Raw genomic sequence first — 25,581 nt, forward strand, 5'->3', positions numbered from 1 at the left:
GTCCCGCTCGCCAGACAGACGAGCTTTTGTTCCTTCGAAGGTCGCTCAGTTCCTTCATTTTCCGAAATGGACGTGACAAGTGAGGTGTGCGCAGGGCCGAGGCTGGTTTGAAGCAGCTGCCGATTATGCAACAATGGCAGCGTGTGCATTGTTACGGGTACAGCAAAAATGGAAATCTGCGAGGGATCTATTTTGACACGCTACATCTTGCATTTATGTCATGAGGAAAATAATTATGGGGGGGGGGTCAAATTCTCACGATGCAGCGTACGATACCTCAAATGCCATGCGGTAATGGAGCACATAAAAATGTAACTTCGCATTTTATCAGATTGGTGAAACATTCTTCTCGGTAGAGCATCTCAGGCATGAACTTCGGTTAAATAAGTGTCCGGATGCCATACAATGCATTTTTCTAATTCACACTCACCCTGGGGAACCATACATCATCATTTGGGATTAACTTGCGTAAGATGTTATTGATTTTATATTTGTCCAATACACACACACACACAAATATTGTACAGATGTATACTGTACATGCAATATATGTAAATATGTATGGATATTACATCACAAACATTTAGAGGCAGCCATCCAGAGAATAATTAAACCAAGGAAACCTGGCACATAGCCTTTCTATCCCACATTTACCACAATGCTGTGTGTATGCAATGGGAGTGTAAAATCGTCACTGTTCTAGCGTCTTACATCAAGAAAACGATTGGGCGGCTAGGTGTGATTAAACGTTTTAACGAAACGCAACTCTTACTACCTTGTACAAGCGTATCAAAAGAGTTTCCTAGAAAGGCTGTCTGACGACACGAGCTTGAAGCTTGGGAAAAAAAGAAAGAAAAAAATAACAGTCTCGAGGAGCAATGAAGCACTCGAAAAATCAAATCTCCAAAATGATAAGAGAAAAAAACCCATCAGAAAGGAAAAAGTGCGGTTCGGAAAGACACAAGTTGAAAGCGTGTTGTTTGAAACTTGAATAACCCTCAGCTTATTCCATTGGCCTGACCCACACAAGCATCGATGACAAATGTGGCGGAGTGTTTCTTTATTTCAGCCTAGACAATATAAGGGACAAGAAAAACAATATAACAGTTGCTTATTTTTTTTCTGGCCGTTCCCTGCTATTAAAACACAGGTAGGAAGAGCAAGCACCCTGGAAATTATTGTACACCATGAAAATCACTGGATTATTGGTGGAGGGTGGGGGGTGGAGTTGGAACGGTAGCACAGGGAACGTACAAAACTCATCAGAACTCGTCACATGGTGACAGAACTCATCAGCAGCCAGTGCTCGTTCTGTTAAACCACGCTGCGCAGGAGGGACAGGGCGCGACGGTGGTGTGGTGCAGTGCGAGGGACGAGGTCAGAGGATTGCGTAGCCCCCTCCATCCATCTCTTCCCGCGGGGACAAACTGCAGCAGTCATCAGGCACGTAACGAATCAATCCCCAACCATTCCAGCAATTTGAGGAACTGTCACGATTCGAATCCAGAATCGAGCTCTTGTTTGTCTTGATTGCAGTCTCAGTTGTTATTGTCCGTCTCATGACGAACGTCTCATTTGTATTGCCCGTCCAGTTTGTACCCTTCCTCTGACATGTCCTGTCCGTCTCTTTTGTACGGTCTGCGCTACCTGCTCAATTGGCAAACGCGTAACGTTATCATACAACCTGGATATGGTGCTCACAAATTGCAAATGACCAATTCTAAAAAGCTCGGACGCTGACGCACGTGTCGCGAGTATTTCGGAATCGATTCTCAACTGACACGAACGAAGCGTCGTTGGCAAAGCGCAGCTCTGAACGTGGCAGCCGCCGTAGAGAACGTTTGTGCACGCTGCTCGAGAAGGGGCCCACACCTTCAAGTGCAATGAAGGCGCGCGCGCTCTCCACTTTTCAGCGGCACGCTGCGTGCGAGCAGCGGTCGCCCCGTGCCCGGAGAATGCGGCTGTCAACATCTCAAGCCGCGCGCCGGCCGGCCGGCCAGCCGGCCGCCGCAGTGCATCCCGGCGACTCCACCCTCATTCCAAACACAGGGGCGGCGTGGAATTCCAAACGGTTCAACAGATCAAACATTGCCTCCATTCTTGTGATGATTGAAAGAAATTGCACTGCACAATGTATTGATAATTATAGTGGGGTGGGGTTAAATCGTGTTATTAACAAATACGTAGTTGGATTGCGTCATTGTTTCCACAAAGGTGTATAATAACGATTTTTTTGTTTACTTAGATTATTCTCAGTAGGGCTCTCTTTAAAATGAGGATTCTGGTCTCAATGGCTCTTCCCTCATTGTAAATAAACATCATCTGTCCAGTACATTTTAATGATGCATTAAATAATAAAGAATCCTTCATCCCATCATTTTCATATTAAAATTTACATCACCCGAAATGCCTGGGATCTTCATAAAATACGTTGAAATTAAAAAAACTTCAGCATCATCAGAAAAGGCTGCTCTAGCGGTGGCACCGTGACGAGGTTGAATAACGGCTCGGGTCATTGTTCCGCAGGCTCGTAACATTAGACTTTTGCCGGTGATTGAACGACAATGTTTTATAATGCACAAGTTGAGCTATTACCATGTCAGACTGAACCGCATATGCACTCAGCCTTAAGCTACGAGCGGTGGGTGATTCGAATGCTGTGGTAGGGCAGCGGGGTTTGGCTTGACCCACGAAACGACATCAAGCCAGACACTGCACACAGGATTTCACTTTCACAAAGCCAGTAGTAGCAGCACCAATGTGTGCACAAGAACATCTATTATTGGCCTTTTGTTGCTCCAATTAATAACACACACCTCGCTTCCATGGCCAGAGGGATTATTTACAGGAAGACTTAATTTATCCGATTCTACTGTAAGTACAGCGCTTCTACTGGGATGTAATTGTTAGAACAATTGACCATGCAAGCCATGAAGCTGGATCGATGCGATTCGAGCTCCCACTTGCAACTACGTGGCAAGTTTCTTATATAGCAGCACAGTCTTAAGTACTAAGACACACATGTACATATACAAAAGTGCCACCATATATCCACAGTCAATTTGTCAGGCTGCTGCTGGATGGGGCCTCCTCAAGCTGTGCAGATTGTGGGGGTTATACAACCATACTTCATCACGCTGGCCAGGGCAGGTCATAGATGGTAAAAGAAAAAGTAGAGTACAATTCGTTTATCTCGACTTCCCTCTGTTGTCAACAAGATTGACCTGTCTTACATATGGCGGTCGCCCATCCAATCACGATCCAGGATAAAATTTGCGAAGCTGTCAAGATCTGACGTGATCAGGTGCATTCCCGGCGACTTGGCCATATACACGCCGCACAGACTGTACAATCCCACGCAATGCAAGCGATGTTAAACGCTGCCACGAAGTCATTACCGCAATGAAGAGGAAGGCGCTTCTCAAACAAACGTGAAATATCTTGGCTGTCGGGCGTGCAGGTGAAACAATGCGCAGAATGCCCCCGAAGTGGCTCAAATGTGGCCCCGCAGCATTCTTGACGACTCCCGGAGAGGAGCAGTCGGCGTCACCGTCAGCTGCCGCGTGGCGCGCTCGGAGACGCGGACCGGACAAACCGGCCACGGCAACGCCAGAGCGGCACAGTCTGAGCGCAGACGGGCACTTCTGGAGGTTTCAAACTGACATTGAAAGTGTTTATTCATAAGCTCCGTCTATCTGTGTTCGTCTTGTCACGAAACCAAATGCAGACGCAACAGGAGTCATTAATCAGAGGGTTGCTCCGAAACGAACGTGCAGGGAAATTTTGGTAAAATACAATTTAGCTTTATATGCGGTCTCCTTCAAATCCGCAAACGCAGCGTTGATATGCAGTGGCATTTTCCTATGCCCCAGGAGCCGATTAACGCTATCCCGTTCCACCATAAATTCGATTTTTCTTCACTTTATCAGATGAGGGAGCATTAGATAAAAAAAAACATTCTTAAAGTGATGGATGGGTGGCTGGCTTCACTTCACACCGTGAAACAGTGGAGGCTGGCGCACTTGGTGGCTTGCTATGCCCCCCCAGAGCAAGCCCCCCCCGGGCGAGGCCAGATAATAGGTGTCCACTTCATGCACGGTAGCACCAGTTAAGTGATGGCATTAACACGGAAGCAGAGGGCTACGGACAAGAGCAGGCCCCGGTAAGCAGACTCTCTACACAGACGACTGCAAAAGAAAATGTACACAGCAGCACACTGTAAAAGAGAATGGAATTTACAGCACGGAGGTATGTCAGCACACAACGCAATACTCCCCCAAGTATTATATAAGTGCAGTAAACTTTTAAGGGGGGGGTGGGTGGGCAATTTTTTGCTCAAGAGCACAAACATTTATTAGGGTACACAGAGCACCTACTTTAGTGTTCAGGAGATTTGTAAACTATGGAATATGTATATCTCCCACAAAAAGTAAACCCCATACCTTGAACAGTGGCAGTATAATTTGTGGTCTCTTGTAACTACCATCGGCTAGAGAACGTGCACGGTTGAAAACATATCCGTAGGGGAGAGAGAAAAAAAACAACCCGAGCTAAACGATGAACCGGCAGACACACACCGAACAGACGTGAATCAGCAGCAGCACATGGAATGAAAAAAGTGTGAAATAAATAACTGGAAGAAAAGATGCTGTTGCCTTGACGAATTCAATACAAATCTCCCCACACCCATGCCGAAGACTGCAGCGAGACGCCAATCATGCCATTAACATTCCTTTCGCAATGATGCCTCTTCATTCGAAACACGACTCCCAATGAACGCCATTTAACGCGCAGTAATGAGATTACAATGAACCCAGCGCTGGTGTGAGGCGGGAGGGCCTCACCTGATTCAAAACTGGCCAAAGCGGGAGGAAAAAAAACCAGGACCGTACACTCAATGATAAATCTTCACGAGAGTGTCATCATCAAGATGCCTTAGGCACGCCGGACTGCCGGGAGCTGACGTTGTTAGCGAGCACCTATTCCACGAAGGTTTTCAGGGCACAAGGAGGCCAGTGGCAGAATTACACCACGTACAACTTGACGAGCAATCAGCGTCTCCCCCAAGTGCTGGTATTGACTATGGCGTAAAAGGTACACATTTTAAGGCTAAGTTAAATTAGGGGACGCACAGGCCAGGTTCAGATACCAAAAGCTATCATAGAAAATAGACTTCAAGAAAAACACGCAGTTATTTTTAGGGTCGTTTAGTCTATACTTTGCAAAGCTGCCCTGAAGAAAGGTTGAAGGTGGGTGAAGGGTGGTAACCACACTTTACGCAACCATAAATCATCTTCCACGTATCTTACAGCCAACAGACACACAATCGTACGTAAAAACGCACCACCCTACTGCAGTTTACATTTCTGCCGAACTCAAGTTCCACGCTCAACATACGTGCGCATCCTAGACGCCGCCAAGCCCATTGCGGGCGGACGCATTACACTGCATGTGAACCCAATGCGAGGGTGTAAAGCGATACGTCTCGGTTCAAGATAAACCGACCGCGCTAAATTCGAGTCCCCCCCACCGCCTCCCATGCCGGCACCTGAAAGGCAATTCCACAATGCCGACCATATCTGTGAGAGCCCACCGAAACGCAAACGCTGCACGGAACGACAAATGCATTTCTCCCTAAAAATAGAAAAACGCAAGAATGCCACATGGCCTGCCAGGGGATCCGCACTTGCACCAGACCCAACCGAAAGGGGCCACGTGGACGGGCATTTTACAAAAATGTGTCCGTTAAGCACTTTCGACAATTGACAGTGCCAATGCGGGTGGCACAAACTTTACAGGGGGTCCTATACGCACACTCCAACAACACGGAGGGTTATAAAGCGTTCGGAGTGTGCTCCATCAAACAGGAGAGGCAGTCAAAACTAAACATTTCACGGGTAAATGTATTATCGGGTTGGATGGTCCATGAGCAAGCTTGGCCAATTCATTTTGTAGAATTTTCAAGGATGGACGATATTGAACTTTTTTTCAGAGCTTTATCACCTCTTGGTTTTGCAGCAATGATGCTCTCAATGAATGCCGCTGCGGGGCGTTTAGCCTGCTGAATTTATCGTGCGTTCTTCATCCAAGAACTACACCGCGGAGCGGGCTGCAAAGCACAGCACTGGCACACGCAGCATATGCATGTTGTTGGTGTACGTATATATACTGGAGTGTTAACCTACATGCACAACGCATACGTTAAACTAAACTTTTTATCTTGATTTGAAGCTTTCGTGACTGCAGGAATCCATAGTCTTTGGTTCTTTTGGTAAAGTCACGTAGGTAGAAAAATAATAGATCACGACGTTTCGATCGCAACACAAGCAATCGTCATCAGGTGGGACAACTACAGTAAGGAAAAAAAGCCTACTTCAGCAGGTTTTTTTGCTGTAGTTGTCCCACCTGATGACGATTGCTTGTGTTGCGATCGAAACGTCGTGATCTATTATTTTTTACCTACGTGACTTTACTGAAAGAACCAAAGAGCATAAACTTTGTATTTTACCAGGTAAGGCCCACTGAGCTATGTAGCTCTTTTTCGGAAGCGACCTGGCCATCACAAATGATAACTCAACGAAGTGGCTTATCATATGGATATTTAAAGCAGCCAGATACTATAAACGCATATTTCTAAATGTGGGGCAAAAAAACAGAGGAACCACAGATAAATCCATGTGACTACGGGGAGAACATGCAAACTCCAAATATACAGACGTCAGGGTCGGGATCAAACTCACAACCTCCTGCATACCAGGCGAGGTCGTTAACATCTCGGCACTTATATAGAACGCCCACCGCAGAGCAAAGAAGATGTTTCACACATGTATGTGCGCAGGATTGGTAAAAGGTCTGTACAGTCCTTCGGTTCCTAACAGATGGCAAACTACCACGCTCTGCGCCAAGATTCTTTTCTGCATAATGGTTCTCATTGTGGCACACACGCGCAGAAGCGTGCATAAGGAGCAACCAGACATTAACGAAAACAATAACAGAAAGAAAATGTAAGCCCACTGCCAATCCAACACTTCTTACCTCCGTGCTGTATTAACATCAACTCACACTGGCTCCTGTTAAGTCCACTTTGAATCAAAGGCAGATATGCCTAAGACTCAAGGCCAAGGTAAGATTGGCGATGGAGATATAACCACCATCAACCACAACTCATTCAATATACACTACCAGTCACATATTATTATCACAATAGAATATTCTAATTATAGACAAGTATGTGTATGTTCACTACATATGGACATACATGATTAGAATATCACCACAAGTAATCACACAAAATGAAACGTATGCACGTTTAAAAATCACTACACTGCCAGTCACATACAATTTTCACAATATAATTTACTCATTATATACAAGTACTTGCATGTGCAATCCATATGGATATGCACAATCAGAATATAAGCACAAGCAATCACAGAATAAAATATGCACCTAAAAAAAATCGCTAGAATAATTCACACCCGTTGTCAATCCACTGTCGGATGCAGACCTCAGCAAGTCGTGTCGGTCATGGGAGTTGTTTTGACCATACTTCATCATGCCACCAGTGTGCGTTGGTGACGAGGAAGAACCAGACCCAGCTCATAGATCACTCGCCACTTACGGTAGTCGTGTCATGCCTAACAGGTACCAAACTCACAACATTGAATCTGTTAAGGTGGCGTGGGAGACAAAAAAAAAACAACGGCAATCCTATCGCAAGGATTTGCAAAATTATTTCAAAACAGCCCATATGCTACAATATGCTTTAAAAATAACACGTGGAAACTAATCAGCCCTGTTTTCAAGTTGTGTTTAAAAGGCCAAAACACTAACCCCCCCCCCCCCCCTGATATAACATTCAAGTGGCCAGGGTATTTAAAAATATATATTGACCCTTTATTTTCCAAATTCTATCAATATGGCGACCACCCCTCGCACCCCTTCACCAACCCGAACTGACCAATGTGGTGAAGTATGGTTAAACGACCCCCGTTACTGACACAGCATAGTGAATGCCTTCATCCAGCAGTGGATTGACAAAGGGATGACCATTGCTCTCTAAACTGTGAACAATTAACTTTTTAAAAAACGTTGGTATGTTGGCAAGATTACATACACCTTTCGCATACAATCTAATCAAGCACATCATGTATGGCAAGATGTCAATAAATTACAGAATGGTCAACAGTATTCAAGTCCAATGGACTTCCAGAAATTATCAAATCATTCACTATCTTTCAATAATATATATCAATGTTGTTCATGAGCAAATGGTATCACACACAAACACTAGATGATAAAAATAACAAAGGTGTATTTATTTTGCGACTGTGCGATTTCATTATAAGTGCAACAATGCAATTGCTTTTAAATACACGATCATGCCAATGGAATTCCAATTATGTCATTAACACATCGGCAGGGGGCAATACATCTTCATGTACCTCGGACGTAAGTATTAATACTTGTACTAGATAGCGACGCGAACTCTCGTTAGCATGTTTTAATCACTTAACATTCTCATACAAACAACATTTGCAGATAAATGGAACAATATTTTTTTTTATTTAAAATACTTTATTCACTTTTATCAGATCACCTACGTCCAAGAAAAGTCAGTGAATTAGCAGGTCAATTGTACAACTGTGCAGTATTTATTGCTAACTTGAGTGAATTAACACGGCACCAACGTAAGTGTTTAATATACAACTCTCAAATGTTCATAACCCTATCTTAGTCATGTATTTAGTCATTACATTGAATTAAAACTGATTATATAAATATGGCAATTAGTATATATTTTAATAATACGGTATTAACTTCCATTAATTCAATAAATCATGGCCCAAATGAATATACCAGTCAATCGACATTACAACACCGTTTTTTAATACAGTACAATTACCAGAGTATGTGCTTTTCATCGCCACACTTTCAAAATGTGTTAATAATGTCAACGCCAACCCAGCGATGCCAATCAACCAGACAATCAATGCTACTGAAACTCTAATGCAGTTACATTCTGTAGGAACGCTTTAATTAACACGATCATTACCATCGCTAACTTCAATAATCTTGTATTAGTTTATCACAACACACATTTACACGGCACGCAAAGCAAACCTGAAGTTAAAAGTAACAATGGTATGGGTTTAACTTCAACAATGCTGCATCAAGTCAAGTTCATGTCAATGGTGTAAATAAATAATGTACAAGTACAAAGTTAACCGCGCAATATTAACACAGACACACATAAACAACAGTTGCCTTGAAAGTATATAATAGGCGACGTTTCGGGCAAGTAGCCCTTCCTCATAGCGCACACATTGCAAGGGAGGGCAAAGGGATAGAGTGGCTTCTCTATTAGTACTCTGAAGAGGGGCCATTGCCCGAAACGTTCCCCTATTAACGAATGCTTGCTTGCCATTGCATTCAATATTAACACAGCGGAAGCGCTGCTGCTATTTCATTACATTGCATTAAGTGATCATGTACCACATTCACACTAAGCAAGTTCGACGATAAACTTAATTACTAAATGTGTAACGGTGACGCTGTTTAAACTGCGATATAAAACAATGGCATTGTCACGGCAGGCATATTACGGACAGTTAGTTGGCACTTTCAGAAAGACTGCCACCATAATCGCTTTTAACAAACACTTATTCATTACCCGACATGAAAGTAAAACAGAAAACGTGAAGCTAAAAGTAGCAATACCATATTAAGGTTCCTCTCGTCGAGACAAAAAAATCAAGGAAATTGTGTCAAATGATGATACACCGTTGCAATTTCCGTATAACAGTATTTACGAACATTTAACAAGCACCACAATAATCACCCTCCTCGCACGTACTGTCATGCACTACTCACATTACACCAACACAAAACAAACTTTAAGTTAGCAAATCAATGATACAGTCCTGTACATCGCTATTAAAAGTGCGTTTCTATCGGGTTGATGGTGCCGGAACGACGCAAACGATGTCAATGAACAGTAAATAGGAAAGTCAATGGTGTTTCGTCTAACTTTTGGAGTAATTATACTACAAAAAACGATTTCTATTTTATAATCATGCTTTTATTAATCACAACTCATTAATAACATAGGTTATCGTTGTGGCAGCTTCTCTCACGCCAATACCAAGTCAGAGATAAGGGTCTTACAATTGCTCGAAACCTTAAACTAAAAATAGCATTGCCATTAAATGTTCATCAGCTGCCACTAAAGTCCACCACGTCATGTCACGTCAACATTAACGCGGTACAGCACGATCACTATCGTTTACTGTCACGTATTGTGTAGTTATAAAACACATAAATAACAACGTTTAATTTTGATTTAAATGAGCAGAACATCGTTAGCTTAACCGTACAATTAACAACGTCACATCTAAATGGCAATGCTGCGTAAAATTCCGTAGAGTAAAACATGTCAAGAAAATTACGTTAATAAATAATATCAGGGTCATTGCCCGGAACGTCGCCACAAATTACATTTTGTTTTAAAACGAAGGCGTGTGGTGGTTGTGTTGATAGCTGTACACGTGCAGCAGCAGCAGCATCACCCACTAAACAAACCCACGGGCAATGAGCAGAACCGCACGCTACAGTATTCACCAAGGCTCTTAGTAATAGTGCACAATGACAATCAGAACAACGTTTCACGGCCACGAATGTGTTCAACCGCTACCCATCCACACAGCAGACACAACGACAACCAAAACTCTCAGTTGACAGCAACAAGTTGTGGTTTGGTGGACCGTGATGATGATGATCATCGCTCCCCGGGTGGCTCTCCCTTGCCACGGCCGAGGCTGCGGGGTCACTCCCGGGGACTAATCACGGCGGCACAATCTACACCGAGCCGATAGTATAATAACTACTAAATCAATAATCACGTCTCGACACTCAGCAGGCAAACCCATGCCACTCTCAGCTGGCAAGCCAGAGATGTAAATAACTCGCGGGGCTAAATCAATCGCGATACGGACTGGCGCGGTGGAAGAATATCGGGTTGGACAACTCATAACCCGCACAAGCATCGCTGGTCTTTAAAAAAAAAAAGAAACATCGTGATCATCATAAACTAATTGATGACAACAACTTGTCAAACTATCACAACCATCGCGACATATCATAAACATCGTCGTCGACGTGCATTAATGCCAACAGGAACGCCGCTCAACTCTGGAACCCCTCGACACGACGAAACGTTACGCTCAGGGGTACTCCGAACGCCGATTGTCAACTTGTACCGAGAGTTCATCGTTACTATAGTAGCAATACTATAGTAGAAGTACTATAGTAGAAGTACTATAGTAGCAGTACATTAGCTGAAGTACCATAGGAGCAGTGCTATAGTAGAAGTACTATAGCAGAAGTCCCATAGAAGCAGTACTATAGGATCAGTTCTATAGTAGAACTATAGAAGTACTATAGTAGAAGTACTACAGTATTAGTACTATAGTAGAAGTACTATCGCTATCTCGTACTGGGCTGCACGTTTAACCACCACGGACACGACAAGCCGCGCACAACTTTAGACAGCTGTCAACGGCAGCGCAACGCCCACAAATCGTGGACATCTGTGAAGCAAGAGCTTTACAGCTCATCGGATTCCTCCAGGAGAAACAAATCCGACTCTGACAGCTCTAGGAGCAGCAGCAGCAGCCTGCATCCCGGCGCGGAACTAGCCCGGCACAACTTCCAACAACAACAACTTCCAACAACAACAACTTCCAACAACAACAACTTCCAACAACAACAACGCGACTACTTCATCCACCAAAAACGTGTTCGGCACGGAAGGCGTTGGGGAGAGCGAGAGGCTGCGACTTCGCACGGGGGGGAGGTGGGAAGCCGAGCCACAACAACAACAACCCTCACTCACCTGTCGCGGGGGTCGATCCAACTCGTCTGCTTCGTGTTGTGGTCAATGTAGAATACTTTGCCGTCAAAGTCCCTCGCTTCCTCCCAACCGCTGGGAAGAGGCAGCCCGCCGTTGCCTCTCTTCGGCATGTTTGTCCGCCTAGAGGAGCAGCAGCAGCAGCGGCGGCAGCAACGGCAGCAGGGTCGAGCTCCTCCATGATGACACCGACACGATCATCATCATCACCAGCAGCAGGAGGAGCAGAGTCGACATGGTCGTCACCGGTCTGGGCATCAGCGCAGCATCGCCGCCGCCAGCGCCGCAATGCCTCCCTCCATCTTGCCCGGACGGCGACCTCATTAACATAAAGCGTGGAGAGGGGGGTGGAGCGGCGGGGGCGGCGACGGGCGTGGCCTCGCTAACGGTGAAGGTGATAATTAGCATAAATTACGCGCGTAAATTATGCTAATGAGCGCGCGCGATCGTTTTGGCCAATCGTGTCGCCGACTCTGCCCACGCCCCCCCTCCCACCGCCACGCCTCACTTGCGCGCGCGGGGGGGGAGGGGGAGATTTTTCTGTCGCCGATTAAATTATGCTAATGAGCACCGCCAAGCGTTATGTTAATTAGGCCCATCGATGAACGCGTAATGTGAATCAGGGTCCCCGGCGCTGGCCGTAACGGGTGACGCCGTTTCACTTGTCAAGAGTTGTGTGGTATGGTGGGGGGTTTGTGTGGTGTGGGGGGGGGTTGTGTGGTGTGGGGGGGTGTGGTGGTGGTGGTGGGGGAGCGGTTCATTGACAAAGCCCATTGTTGCCACTTGAGGCGCCTGCGTTCCTGGGGCATTACGTAAGCCGGCAGCGCAACAAAGGCGCTAGGATCGTGCGTCCCTTGCCATCATTCTACAGCCGAACGCGAGCCTCTCTGCCGCTCCGAGCTCACGAGCGAGAGAGACACGGCAATAAATCATCAGAATCTTTCTGGAGACTTGCAGGAGGAATCCGATGAGCTATGAAGCTCTTGTTGTTGTTGTTTTCCTCCTCAGATGCCCGGCAATTAACAAAAAAAAACCCAAACGAAAACTGCCGGGGTATTGTTGTCACGGAGTTTCTCTCGTAGTGTTGTCAACAGCTTATTATTATTCACCGTGCACGGACATTAGAGAGCCAGATTAAGACACTTTTAAAACAAAACTTACAGTTAACAAAAGGCCAACACATGAATGTCACTAACACTGCCTGGAGAGAAAAAAAAGTATATTTAGTACATACTATATACTATACATATATAGTGTGTACTATATATACAATACATATATAGTATGTACTATATATAACATGTACTATACTATACATGTGTATAGTGCACACTATATATACATAGTACGTACTATATATACCATACACGTATAGTTTGTACTATAGATACTAGGCGGGGTTTGTTCGTAAGCACACAGATCGAAGGTGAATAATAAAATAGTTTGAAAGTGCACGATTCACCATGGGGCCTCGATTATAATTATAACACAGTGAGAATGTTGCCACTAAAACAACTTTTCCACTGCAATTCCCCACTCGAGCAAAGTTTCACCGAAACCGCTCCGAGGGAGCCGACTCTGAACTCTATTGACAAGTTGAGGATGATCTCGATTGAACCGCCTCTAAGTTGAGGATGATTGAACATTAAAAAAAGATCACAGCTTTGCCAATGCCGCTGGACGAAGGCCCTCTCTCGCCTCTGTCGGTCGTTTAGACACTGCAACCTCATCACGTTAGCACATTTGAAGAAGGCTTCACAGTAGATCACCAAACACAAGCGAACAGTGTGGGCTACAACACTTTGGTTAAAAAAGGGCAAAGATTTCCACTTTATATCCTCAACAGACTGGTGGGGCAAATGCTGGGAGCGAGACACCTACGGAGGCCGGCACACGAGAGGGTGGGTGGCCAACAACCACGCTCGGCCACCTTTGTCTCCCCAGTGGCGATAATTTTACACAAAGCACCAGGTTCTTATTTGAGGCTGAGTTGACTTAGGAGAGGCCCAGGACCGGTTTCAGATACTCGTCACCTGGTGTTTGGTAGCCGTGAGCGGGAATCGAACCCGGATCGCCAAGTCCATAACGCAGCGCGCTAACCGCTACACTACCGCTCCACACACGTAACCACAACACGCGGCCACAACAACCCTGCGGCCACAACACGCAGCCACAACAACACAGCCATAACAACACACAGCCACACGCAACCACAACACGCGGCCACAACAACCCTGCGGCCACAACGCGCAGCCACAACAACACAGCCATAACAACACACAGCCACAACACACAGCCACAACAACAAAGCCACAACACACAGCCACAACAACAGAGCCACAACACACAGCCACAACACACAGCCACAATACACAGCCACAACAACACAGCCAACACAACACGTGGCCACAACAACACCCAGCCACAACACCACACATTCCGTAATATACACCGTGCAATGTGTGCGTACATCCAACAGCATCCACACAACACAAATCAGTGGCGATGATCACCGCACAAGGGCACTGCGCTACGGTGACGCAATCCTTGCCCTCTCTCTCTCTCTTTGCGCTTCAAACTCCTCGAGGTCGCGCGGCTCTTCCAAGTTGGTGCCGCCAGTCGGTGACTTTGTTCTGCTGCTTCTTCTTCTTTCCCCAAACATCTGATTCAATTGCGCCCCCTCGTGGTCAAAGCGTCAAAGCGCGCTAAGTGCCCATCGTTATTTCGTTAAGAGGCAATCGACTCATTCATTCAGCTATCATTCTCCTACAGGATACTGGTGAAATGATTCCCGTCCCTCTGCGGAAAAAAATATTAAATAAAAAAAATAAACGACTATATATATTTTTTTTACATTGCTTGTACCGGGCGCCGCGGTAGCGAGATTTTAACTACCTCGCATGGTATGCAAGACGTCGTGGGTTCGATCCCGACCTTGACGCCTGCTGCATACTTCGAGTTTGCACGTTCTCCGCCTGGATTTTTCTCCGGGTCCTCCGGGTTTCCCTCCACATAGATTTTCGCATTGATCGGCCAAATGTGTGTGTTCGCCTGCTGTGCGTAGCGGCTAAAGACGAGATGAGCTCACGCGGTGCAGAAGGACGTGGAGCTGAGTGGACTTGCCGATGACCGGTAGCGTCAGTGTCAAGATCGGCCTCTGTGGACGAGGCTCGTGAAGGACGCCGCTGGGCGGTTGGAGGCAGTCGCCCTCCAGCAACAACGGAGGGCGATTGAGCAACGCTCACAACAACGAGCGGAGCGCCGTGTGGCTAAAACCCAGAAAGTTGGCACCGTGGAGACCACAGTCGGTGCATCTGCCAGTCAGTCATCTGAGTCAGCCAACCCACAGCACCCGGGTGTGTGTTAATGACCTCTTGCCAGCGGGCCTTCGACACTTCACATGGCCTTGTGACGTGCTCCTCGCACACTTCGTGATGAACGGCTGCTGTTGTCTTGTCTCCCACCGTTCATCGCTTTTCTCTGCACAATCTAGATTTGAAGTCTTCGTGGCTGCAGGGATCCATACTCTTTGGATCTTTCGCTAAAGTCACGTAGGTATAAAATAAAATACATTAAATCACGACGTTTCGATTGCAACACAAGCAATCATCATCAGGTGGGAAAACCACAGCAAGGAAATGTTTTGCTGAAGTGGGAGTGAGAGTTGCCGTGGTAAGAGGTTATATAGGTGACAAGGGGTGAGGGGCAAGGGGGGAGAGGGAGGAGTGGGGGTGTGGGGTAGGGCTTCGATTTGCTCCCGAATCCCAAAATGCTCTAAAGTCAATCAAACTAGACTATAGTTTTGATTTAAAGCTTTCGTGACTGCAGTAATTAATATTCTTAGTTCTTTCGGTAAAGTCACGTTGAAGGGAATAATATTTTATTATTTTATTGTTTCCCTTCAACGTGACTTTACCGAAAGAACTAAGAATATAGACTATAGTTGTTTTCGACCCTTGAAGCTAGGTAATTCTTGAGACTAGGTAATTTCCTGAGTCGGTAATTTCAGAAGTGTACGGTATTGCACAAGACTACGTCTCAATTTCCAAACTGTGGTTCAATTCCTGGGATCGAACACTGGGTGGCAGCGTTAGGGTATTCCTTCAAACTAAAACAGCCTTTTTCAAAGAGAAGGGGGAAATAAAAGAGATGGACAAAGTGACGTTACTTTATCCTCACAGACACACACCGTGGATTGTGAGAGATGTCTCTACAAACTCAACAGATTCAACAGGGGAAGCGATCACAGGGTAGTGGAATCCGAGTTGGACTTCAATCAAAGCCAAAGAGAGTGCAGACCCCTTACACGCAAGCAACAACAGTTACTATCAATATAATCTTAAACCAGGAGGCAGCTGATTTAAGAATAACTCTCAGCAACAGCATGCAGTGCTTAAAGGAGTACATTTTATGTCGACTTTTAAAGGCTTGTCGCCGCTCTAATTCAATAGCCTAGCACGGTAACGGATAGCGCATTGAAAGCGGAGGAAAGGTGAACGTCTTGGTTGGAACGCCTTCACGTATTGTTATTGTGGAACAATATTACACACTTATGGGAAGGTAATTTGACCGTGAGGTGGGGACGACGTGATCCTGCTCCCCATAAGTGAGGCGTGATGATGAAAATCATATTTAATGTTCGCGAATATGGAGATAAAAAAAAACATGCTTGTCTTCTCAGAGAGCTCTCATTGAGTCTGCTGTGGATGAACAGTAGGAATGCAACCCTGAAACCCAGTCATTTACCTTGAAGTGGGATGTCACCGTGACATCATTGTCAAATGGTTTGCGCGCTGGAGTTGAAATCCAAAGTTCGTCGGTTCCATTTCAGTTTCCTGGCGCGGTGTTGTTGATGAGCGTGCTTTTGTTGACTGAATAGCGTTCCCGTCAACCAACGATCACTACCAAAGGCTGTGGTGAGGTTGTCATCCAGCAGTGGATCGACAATGGGCTGTAACTCATCGTAACTATTACGACCGTACATATAGAGTGCTAGCGAGTAACTCATATCCAGGTCACGGTTTAAAAGGCACAACTACAGGTCACAGGAGTGTAATTATGACAATCTAATTGTTGTATTGTTGGAATTGCGCATGAATTAGAAGGTCCCTGCACCCTTCTGTTCTCGCTTGTTGACATGGCCTGTAACTTGAACAGGAACATAAAAACACGTTGCTATACATACGTCTGGTAGTCGATACCAAACAAATAATTTACCTGTCAGGGGCATAACAGCAGCACAAACAAACCCTAGCCCACTTTGAAAAGTTTACGCACACGCGCCAATTGTGATTCGTACATTTCTGTGGAAACATTTAATTGCGCAAAAATTGCTTTGCTGTAATTTAATGTCTCCTGCTTTCAGAGAGTTTCCAGACTCTGCTGTTATGACTCACACGTACGTTATCTCTACTGTTTGTGTCTTTCGTTAAAGTCACGTAGATAGAACAATAATAAAATAATGCATAAATAATAGTCCTTTTTCTCTCTACGTGACTTTACCGAAGGACCCAAAGTATGAATTCCTGCAGTCACGAAAGCTTTAAGTCACGTGTACTTCTTGACGGAATGCACGTGTGTGTCTTCTCACGCAGGGATATAGTACCGAAGCAAAGTCTGTTCTCCTATAACGCGTGTTTTCATAACGCGAATTGGATACAACGCGAACGCATTTTTTTATAATGCGAATTGGATATAGCGTGAGAAGGAACAAGCGATTGTTCGTCTGCTTTGGCGTGGCATCTCACGTGCTATCGAGGACCGTACTGTACTCTTTTTTTTATTTATAATTAGGGGCCGTCCATAAATGACGTCACGCGATTTTGGCCGATTTTTGCCCCCCCCCCCTAGTCATACGGCGTCACAAAAGGTCAGACCCCCCCTCAAATATGACGTCACAAAGCTCTGCCCCCCCCCTAAAATAAAACATGCTTCAAATCGCTTTAAACTATTGTCATTGTAGTGCGTATTTCATGTGGCGCTGCACTCTGATGTTGTAGGAGTAAACATTTATTTAAAAAGTCTATTTAATTAAGTAGAACGTGTTGTCTATATTTATTTAAAGTTGCGCATATTGATGTGACGTCACATTTCTCAAACCCCCCCCCCTCGTCACACATCGTCACAAATGTCTGACCCCCCCCCCTAGGTGCGTGACGTCATTTATGGACGGCCCCTAACGCGATTTTTCCATAACGCGGTGTTCTTCAGGAACGCAACTACTACGTTATAGAACAGACTGCACTGTAATAATATTACACCATGATTGATTCTGCCCTTATATATCTCATAATAGTTCCTGTCTGGAAGGCATCCTGCTTAGAATTCAACACAGCTTGTTTCCAGCAGCCGTGATCCATTCATCCCTGGATGTGAAGCCTCCCAAAGCTGCCTCCAGACTCGAATGATCCTGTGATGTAACGATCCACCCAGCACCTGTGCTTGAGCTCTTTTTATCGCTGCATCTTCACGGTGGATGTGTTCCTAGGCTCGTTACCTTTGGCGTGTTTATGGCATAATATAACCAAGGTACTCCATCTTTGTGACTGCAAAGACAAAGCTCCCCCATATAGCCTAAATTTACATTTGGGGCATGTGCTGTTAGCTAACACCTATGAAGGCCGACACGGCACAGTGGCGATGTTTACCCACCGCACGAGATACGAATTTGTGGCCGAGTCAACCTCGGGAAAGCCCAGGATCGGTCCCTCCCATTTGCAAAATTCCCATTATTGGAATTGGCCGAACATTCAAACTCAGCAAGGGTTTTCTCATGAAATAAATGCTATCTTTGTGATTGTTAACCTGGCAATTAAAACTCACCGATGGTAGTAGTTTGATTAAAATAGAGATTGTGTTAAATTTGTTATATTTAAATCTTGAAGAAGACGGCACCATTTCCTTAAAGTCGACCTTTGCCCCGCTATTCATAGCGAATTGGGATACTTATACGCGCTGAAATGGCGAGATGTTATCGCCTAGTATGCAGGAGGTCATGGGTTTGTTCCTGACCCTGATACCTGTATATTTGGAGGTTGCACGTTTTCCCCATCGTCGCGTAAATTTATTTTGGGGTTTTTCCCTCCACATTTATAAATATGCGTTGAAATATGATATACAATGGGCAACTTCGTTGAGCTTTCATTTGTGGTCAGGTCGCGTCTGAAAAAGAGATACAACGCTCAGTGGGCTTTACCTGGTAAATACAAGATTTTTTTTGTTTAACACCACAGATAGGGAAGTTTTATTTTTTTCAGAAGGGTCCTGCTTCAGGATATTTGACCAAATCTCTTAATGAGTGATCCCCATTGGGGAGGAAATCAGACTGCCCAGCTACATTCGAATCATAAGTGGCGATAGCACTAGTCATGCCTAGAATCCTTCAGATAACGTTCACAGGTTTGCAACGGTATTTATTGCTTTACAAGGCACATCATTGAACGAATTAGTACTGTATTTCCGATGCAATAAACGAAACACTAAACACCGAGCATCGTGTCATGAGAAATGTTCTTCCAAACGACCCTTCAGGGATATCCGTTGCGGCACGCCCCACTCACTTCTCCCTCCCACCTCGGAGGCATCTCCAACGCTGCGTGGATCCAGTTGAGATTTATTTTCTTCCCGCTGCTCATCCAAGTCCCGGCGACTCACAGGCATGCGTGATATATCATTCATTGGTAATCTCCTTTCGTGGTGTACAGGCTGGTCCAGATTTCTTGTGAGCCCTATTTAATTCTCGACAACTTAAAATTTCTCAAGGTTTATTTAAAACAGAAATGAATATGCAAAGGAAAACAATGTTAGGGGTCAATGTATTGGGGGTCGCAAGACATCATGGACCACCCCTGTACTTGTGTATTGCATGATAAGTGCACCTAGCATGGCACAAGCGCCGTGGTGACGTCATTGCTCATAGTCTCCGCAGCCTTTGTTCGACATTAGTTGTTAGTGCTGGTTTCCAAGTGCTGCTGATTTTGACTCCTGAACATATTAAACAACACAATCGACGCGTTAGACGGATACTCAAATCCACTAATGTAAGTTGGCTATCTTCTGAAGGTTTTGCAAAAAAAAGAAATTGGAAATATAACCCACCCACACTAACACAAGGCTTGCATTAATGCCACCATTGTCCAGACGGGTGTCACTGGCAAAGCTTGGGTCGTTTTTGAGAGCTGGCTGATGACAAAATTGCTGTATTGTGTATCACCTCGTTTTCTCTCGTTTTACAAAAAGACTGACTTGCGGGCGGTTTGAATCCAAGGGCACGTGAATGAGGCCATAAACACAACGTGCTCTTTTCAACTGTCTCTGGGGCACTCCTTCGACAAGTCTCGAACGCCCTAAATAGTTCCGTGGACACGTCTTCATCGAACAACTCCAAGCCAATTATTATTTAACACTGGCTCCTGAAGTCTCTACTTCCAATACACCGCAATTTCATGGTCATCACCTGAGAGATATATGAACAAAAAATCCCGGGATATTTCATGGAAAAAAATGTCTCACGGTATGGCAAGAGGGTAGAACTACATGGAAACAGATTGTCTTGGGTGGTGAATTATTATTGTTACGTCTTAGGGAGACTTGCGGATTTCCCTGGACAGTTACCTCAAAAAATAGGACGATCCTGGGAAAACCAGGACGGGTGGCAACTCTATACAATGCACACCTGCTTAGATGGATTTCCCTGTAAGGATACCGCTGTTTTTGCAACGTGCTTGATGATGGATGTTTTTTTAAAATGGAATATCCCATAATTGCACGGTTCTTTTATTTTATCAAATTCTGCCCTGTGTGCCTCTTATACCTGGCGCTGCCTATGAAGTTTTTCCTCAAATGCCTTTGTGCACTATCATGCATCCGTATTCACAGAAGCACGGCTGTTAAGTGCTCTTGACTTTCGAAAGCCAACGATGGTGGTGAGACAGATATTAGTGAGTCTGAATGAAAACATAGACTGAGATAAATTAGTGAGGATATTGGAGACGGTAGTGTACCGAAGCAGACCAAAACGGTAATTGGCTGTATACGTAAAATTAAAACATTTATTGCCTGGCCTGACGTACCTTTGTTATGCTGCTTAGTATTTTTTTTTCAGAGTGAAAGGGTAGTTGCGCTGTATAAATAGAAAAAAACAGATAACGTGATGCATGCTTGACATCTAGGGCAATGGAGTGAAGGAAACTGTTCATAGAAGACAAAATACGAACGAGAGAGTAAAAACGGAGCCAAGAATAACCGATCGAATCGTGACACCCAAACCGTGACAATGTATCCACTCATGTGCCAAGTCACTTTCCAATCACTGCTGCCACACCGCAAATACCTCCCATGCTGTACAGGGTGGTCCAGGTATCGTGTGACCCCCCATTTAATTATCTAAAACTTCATGTTTTTTGTTTTCAAGTCAGGTTTATTTGAAACAGAAATGAAAATGCAAAGGGGAACAAAACGAAACAATTTTGGGTCAACTAATTGGGGGTCACCACCCCGGACACCACAACACCAATCAAGTACACAGTCTCCCACGGCTCGTGCAACACATTTGAAGTGCCGCAGTCGGAGCAGTGGCATTGACTATCGGGTGTGGAGGTGGCGCAGCTGGGCTGGGGTCCACAGCACGGAGGGTACCCAGGCACTGAGCTATAAAGAGTGGGGGGGGGGGGGATAGGACGATAGGACAGGGGACTCCTGTTTCATTCCTTGTACCAGGTCTCTACCAGCCACTCTACATCATTGAGCAAGCATGCACATGGAAGGGGGTTAACCCCCTTCTTGTCCTGATTATATGCTTCTTACGTTATTCGACTGTGTCGCCTTGCCCTTTACAGCTCTGACCTTGTACGAGCCGTACACGACCGTATTGCCCGCAGCAGCAGCAGGAAGCAATCAGAAGCTCGCATCGAGATTGCCGAGCTGCTGGTAAGGGCCACGCTTGAACCTTGGCCTCATAGGGGGCAGTCATTGACTCCTGTCAATAGGCTCAACAAAGGAGCTTTGAGGAAATAAAAAAAGTATGGAATTGTTTAAATGAAACCCACGCCCGCACCACCCATTTGAATGGTTGGCTCCGCACGGTGAAAAATAAGTTCGAACATACGTACATGAATAGCAAGCAGAAGCTCAAAGGGCCGTGTGTCAAACTCCATTGTTGTACTGTACTATACCCCAAATTCTATGCTTCAAGCTTTCAATCGAACTGCACTGGCGAGCGATGTCACCTCCACACGCCGCCAACCCACACTCACCATCGTGGTGCAGTTAAAAATACATTTCATTTTATATATATTCAGTAGCGCCATTCATGTTAATTGCAAATGATGGAGGCTCCCACCCAGCAGTGGATTGACAAGGGGGGCGTGTGCTCACAGTCATTCACAGCTCGCTTGAGAATGCCTCCATCCTGCTGCTATCCACCTATAGGCAGAAGCTGAAGCAGTAAGTGCCTTTGACTGTTTAACGCTGGTCTGACCAATCAGAATGTGTGCTTCAGGACTCTTTTACTTCCGTGGACAAGGGAAATGTTCTGGGTTGCGTCCGAGAATAACATCGACGAGTACACAGACTCAGTCACCTGGTTCATCAAGAAGTGCATCGAGGATGGGGTTCCAACAGTGACGATTTGTACATACCCCAACCAAACACCGTGGATAGATGGCAGTTTAGGCGCAAAACTGAAAGCGCAAACGAGCACATTAACCACGGTAGGACGACCGGGAACATGGATGAATCACAACAGGCCAGCTATGACCTCCCAATCTAAGAGGCCAAAAGACAGTACAGGGACAAAGTGGAGTCACAATTCTTACGGCTCAGACACGAGATGCAGGTGGCAAGGACTCCAGACAATGACGGAAAAACGAGCTGGGGTTACACACACCGACGCCTCACTCCCAGACACCTTTTGTGCTTGCTTTGAGAAAAACAACACCGAACCACCGACTCGGGCCCCCGCTGCTCAAGAGTATTGTGTGCTCTCGATCTCTGTGGCCGACGTGAGTCGTCAGTCTTTCAACCGCGTTAACTCTCGCAAGGCTGCCCGTCCAGATGGCGTGCTAAGTCGCGTTCTCAGAGCATGCATAGATCAGCTGGCTGGAGTGTTTACGGACATATTCAATATCTCCCTATCGCAGTCTGTTGTCCCCACGTGCTTCAATAGGTTCACCATTTTTCTTCTTCTTGGTTCACCATGTTTCCTGTACCCAAGCAAGCTAAGGTCACTGAACCAAATGACTGTCGCCCCATAGCACTCACTTCTGTCATCATGAAGAGCTTTAAGAAGCTAGTCAAGGAGCATATCAGCTCCAACTTACCCGACACCCTAGACTCACTACAATTTGCATACCGCCCCAACAGATCCGCGGACAACGCAATCGCCACTGCACTACACACCGCTCTATCCCACCTGGACAAGAGGAAAACTTATGTGAGAATGCTGTTCATCGACTACAGTTCATCTTTTAACACCAGAGTGCCCTCCAAGCTCGTCACGAAGCTCAGGGCGCTGGGTCTGAACTCCTCCCTGTGCAACTGGGTCCTGAACTTTCTGACGGGCCGACCTCACGTGGTGAGGGTAGGCCAACACCTCCGCCACGCTGATCCTCATCAACACGAGGGTCTCCAAGGGTGTGTGCTCAGCCCCCTCTTGTATTCCCTGTTCACCCATAACTGTGTGACCACGCACGACTCAATTATCAAGTTTGCTGACGACACGACAGTGGTAGGCCTGATCACCAAAAACGACGAGACAGCCTACAGGGAGAAGATTAGAACCCTGGTGGAGTGGTGCCAGGACAATAACATCTCCTTCAACGTCAACAAAACCAAGGGGCTGATCGTGGACTACAGGAGACAGAAGGGAGAGCACGCCCCCATCCACATTGATAGGGCCACAGTGGGGAGGTTAAACATCTTCAAATTCCTGGGCATACACATCACTGAGGACCTGACATGGTCCCATCACATCGACACTGTGGTGAAAAAGGCGCAACAGCACCTCTTCAACCTCAGGTGGCTGAAGAAATTCGGCATGGCCCCTAAGACTCTCACGAACTTCTACAGATGCACCATTGAGAGCATTCTGCCGGGTTGCATCACCGCCTGGTACGGCAACTGCACCGCCCTCGATCGCAAGGCTCTACAGAGGGTGGTGCGGTTAGCCCAATGTACCACGGGGGGCACGCTGCCTGCCCTCCAGGACATTTACACCACTCGCTGTCGTAGGAAGGCCAGGAAGATCATTAAGGACCTCAGCCACCCAAGCCACGGACTGTTCACTCTGCTACCATCTGATAACCGAAGCATTTCACTGCACCCACTGGAACATCAGCTTAACTGTGTATGTGACTGCGGTCAAGGTCATGTGCAGCCTCAAGGATTCCCAGGATCCAACAGGAGTGTCTTGGTTTGCATTTACAACTGTGCTCTTGATGTATCCACTCAAAAGGTGGACTCTCAACTTGGTAGAAGCCTCCAGCCGCACGTTGAACAGCTCGGCGCAGCTGCAGTTGTGGTCACGATGTTTACGCTGTCAGTGGCGCTCTTGAGAGACTCCCTATGGCGACAGTCTCTCGTCTTGGCTGGCGCCTCCAACCGCCCATTGAACAACTCAACATGGCTGCAGTCTTGGCCATGGAGTTTACACTTTCAGTTGCGCGCTTAAGAGACTCCACGTGGCGACAGTCTCTTGTCTTGGCTGGCGCCTCCAACCACCCATTGAACAACTGAATCATTTGGCGGGACCCCGGGGTCTCGCAAAAATCAGGTCAATAATTATTATTATTTTTCAGTCCGCCCACTCGTGATCCCGACAGCAACGTGCCGCCCGCTCAGGCTAGCGCCAATAGGCGCCAGCAGGCGGCGATCAACACGATGGGCGCCACCCCACCGGCCAAACGCAAGCCCCGGCGTTTGGCCGGTGGGGTCGCGCACGGCGACAACGCCCTCCGGTCAGCCGTCGACCCTCAGCTTCTTTGCCAAGGCGAGCCCGCCCCCCAGGCAGTGAATTTAACGTGTTTATGTAATTTTTAAACTTTTTACGAAACTTAGTGCCCCGAGTAGCTCTCGACGAGGCCAATCGATGATTGCCACTAGTTTTGTTGTCGGTAAGGCAAGACTCGTGTCGCTACGCGGTTTTTCCCACCCCGGGGCAGTGATGGGACCCCGGGGCCCCGCCAATTGCTTCAACTCAAGGCGGCTGCAGTCTTGGTCCCGAAGCCGCCCGCCCAGCAGTCATCGCTGGTCTTCTCCGAGAGTGCCTTAGTCGTGGTGGGCGTCGATCACCTATACCCGTACCCAGTGCCGCCCGCTTAAATCCACAAATTTAGTCCCCCCCCCCACGGCCTCTCCCTCCCTAGCAGCCAATCAGCTGCCTGTGCTGGGCGGCAGACATTCGTCGCTCGCCTCTTGGCTCCTGTCAATAAACTTGGCACGTGCAGCGTCCTCCAATCGAATCCCTCGAAAATCCGTGATATTAAACCTGATATTTTGTTGGTAACACCTGCCACCAATCATGCATAGCCCGTCGACTGCCCCCTCACCCCACGCCACCTTGCCTCTCCTGACTGGTCAATTTGTGTCCCGCCCCCAATTAAGGCCAGACTGAGTAGCGCCATTGATTCCAGTGGGTGAGGTCTTTTGGGGAAATCTCCCCCCTATCCACCCCCCCC

The 25,581-nt window shown here is 46.4% G+C and overlaps 1 protein-coding gene across 2 annotated transcripts in view; it reads right to left on the reverse strand.

Annotated features, from left to right (window-relative positions):
• The window catches only part of LOC116943539 (protein WWC2-like), a 110,595-nt gene extending 98,356 nt beyond the window's left edge, over positions 1-12,239 (reverse strand). For both annotated transcript variants that reach the window (XM_032956455.2, XM_032956454.2), the window contains exon 1: positions 11,894-12,239. In XM_032956455.2, the coding sequence (XP_032812346.1) occupies positions 11,894-12,021 (128 nt within the window). In that variant the 5' untranslated portion in view covers positions 12,022-12,239. The remainder of the gene's footprint in view (positions 1-11,893) is intronic.
• Between the last annotated feature and the right edge of the window lie 13,342 nt (positions 12,240-25,581).

The sequence above is a fragment of the Petromyzon marinus genome, chromosome 18 (assembly GCF_048934315.1).
Source record: "Petromyzon marinus isolate PM22_M1 ecotype Great Lakes invasive population chromosome 18, UKy_Petmar_22M1.pri1.0, whole genome shotgun sequence".
NCBI lineage: Eukaryota > Metazoa > Chordata > Hyperoartia > Petromyzontiformes > Petromyzontidae > Petromyzon > Petromyzon marinus.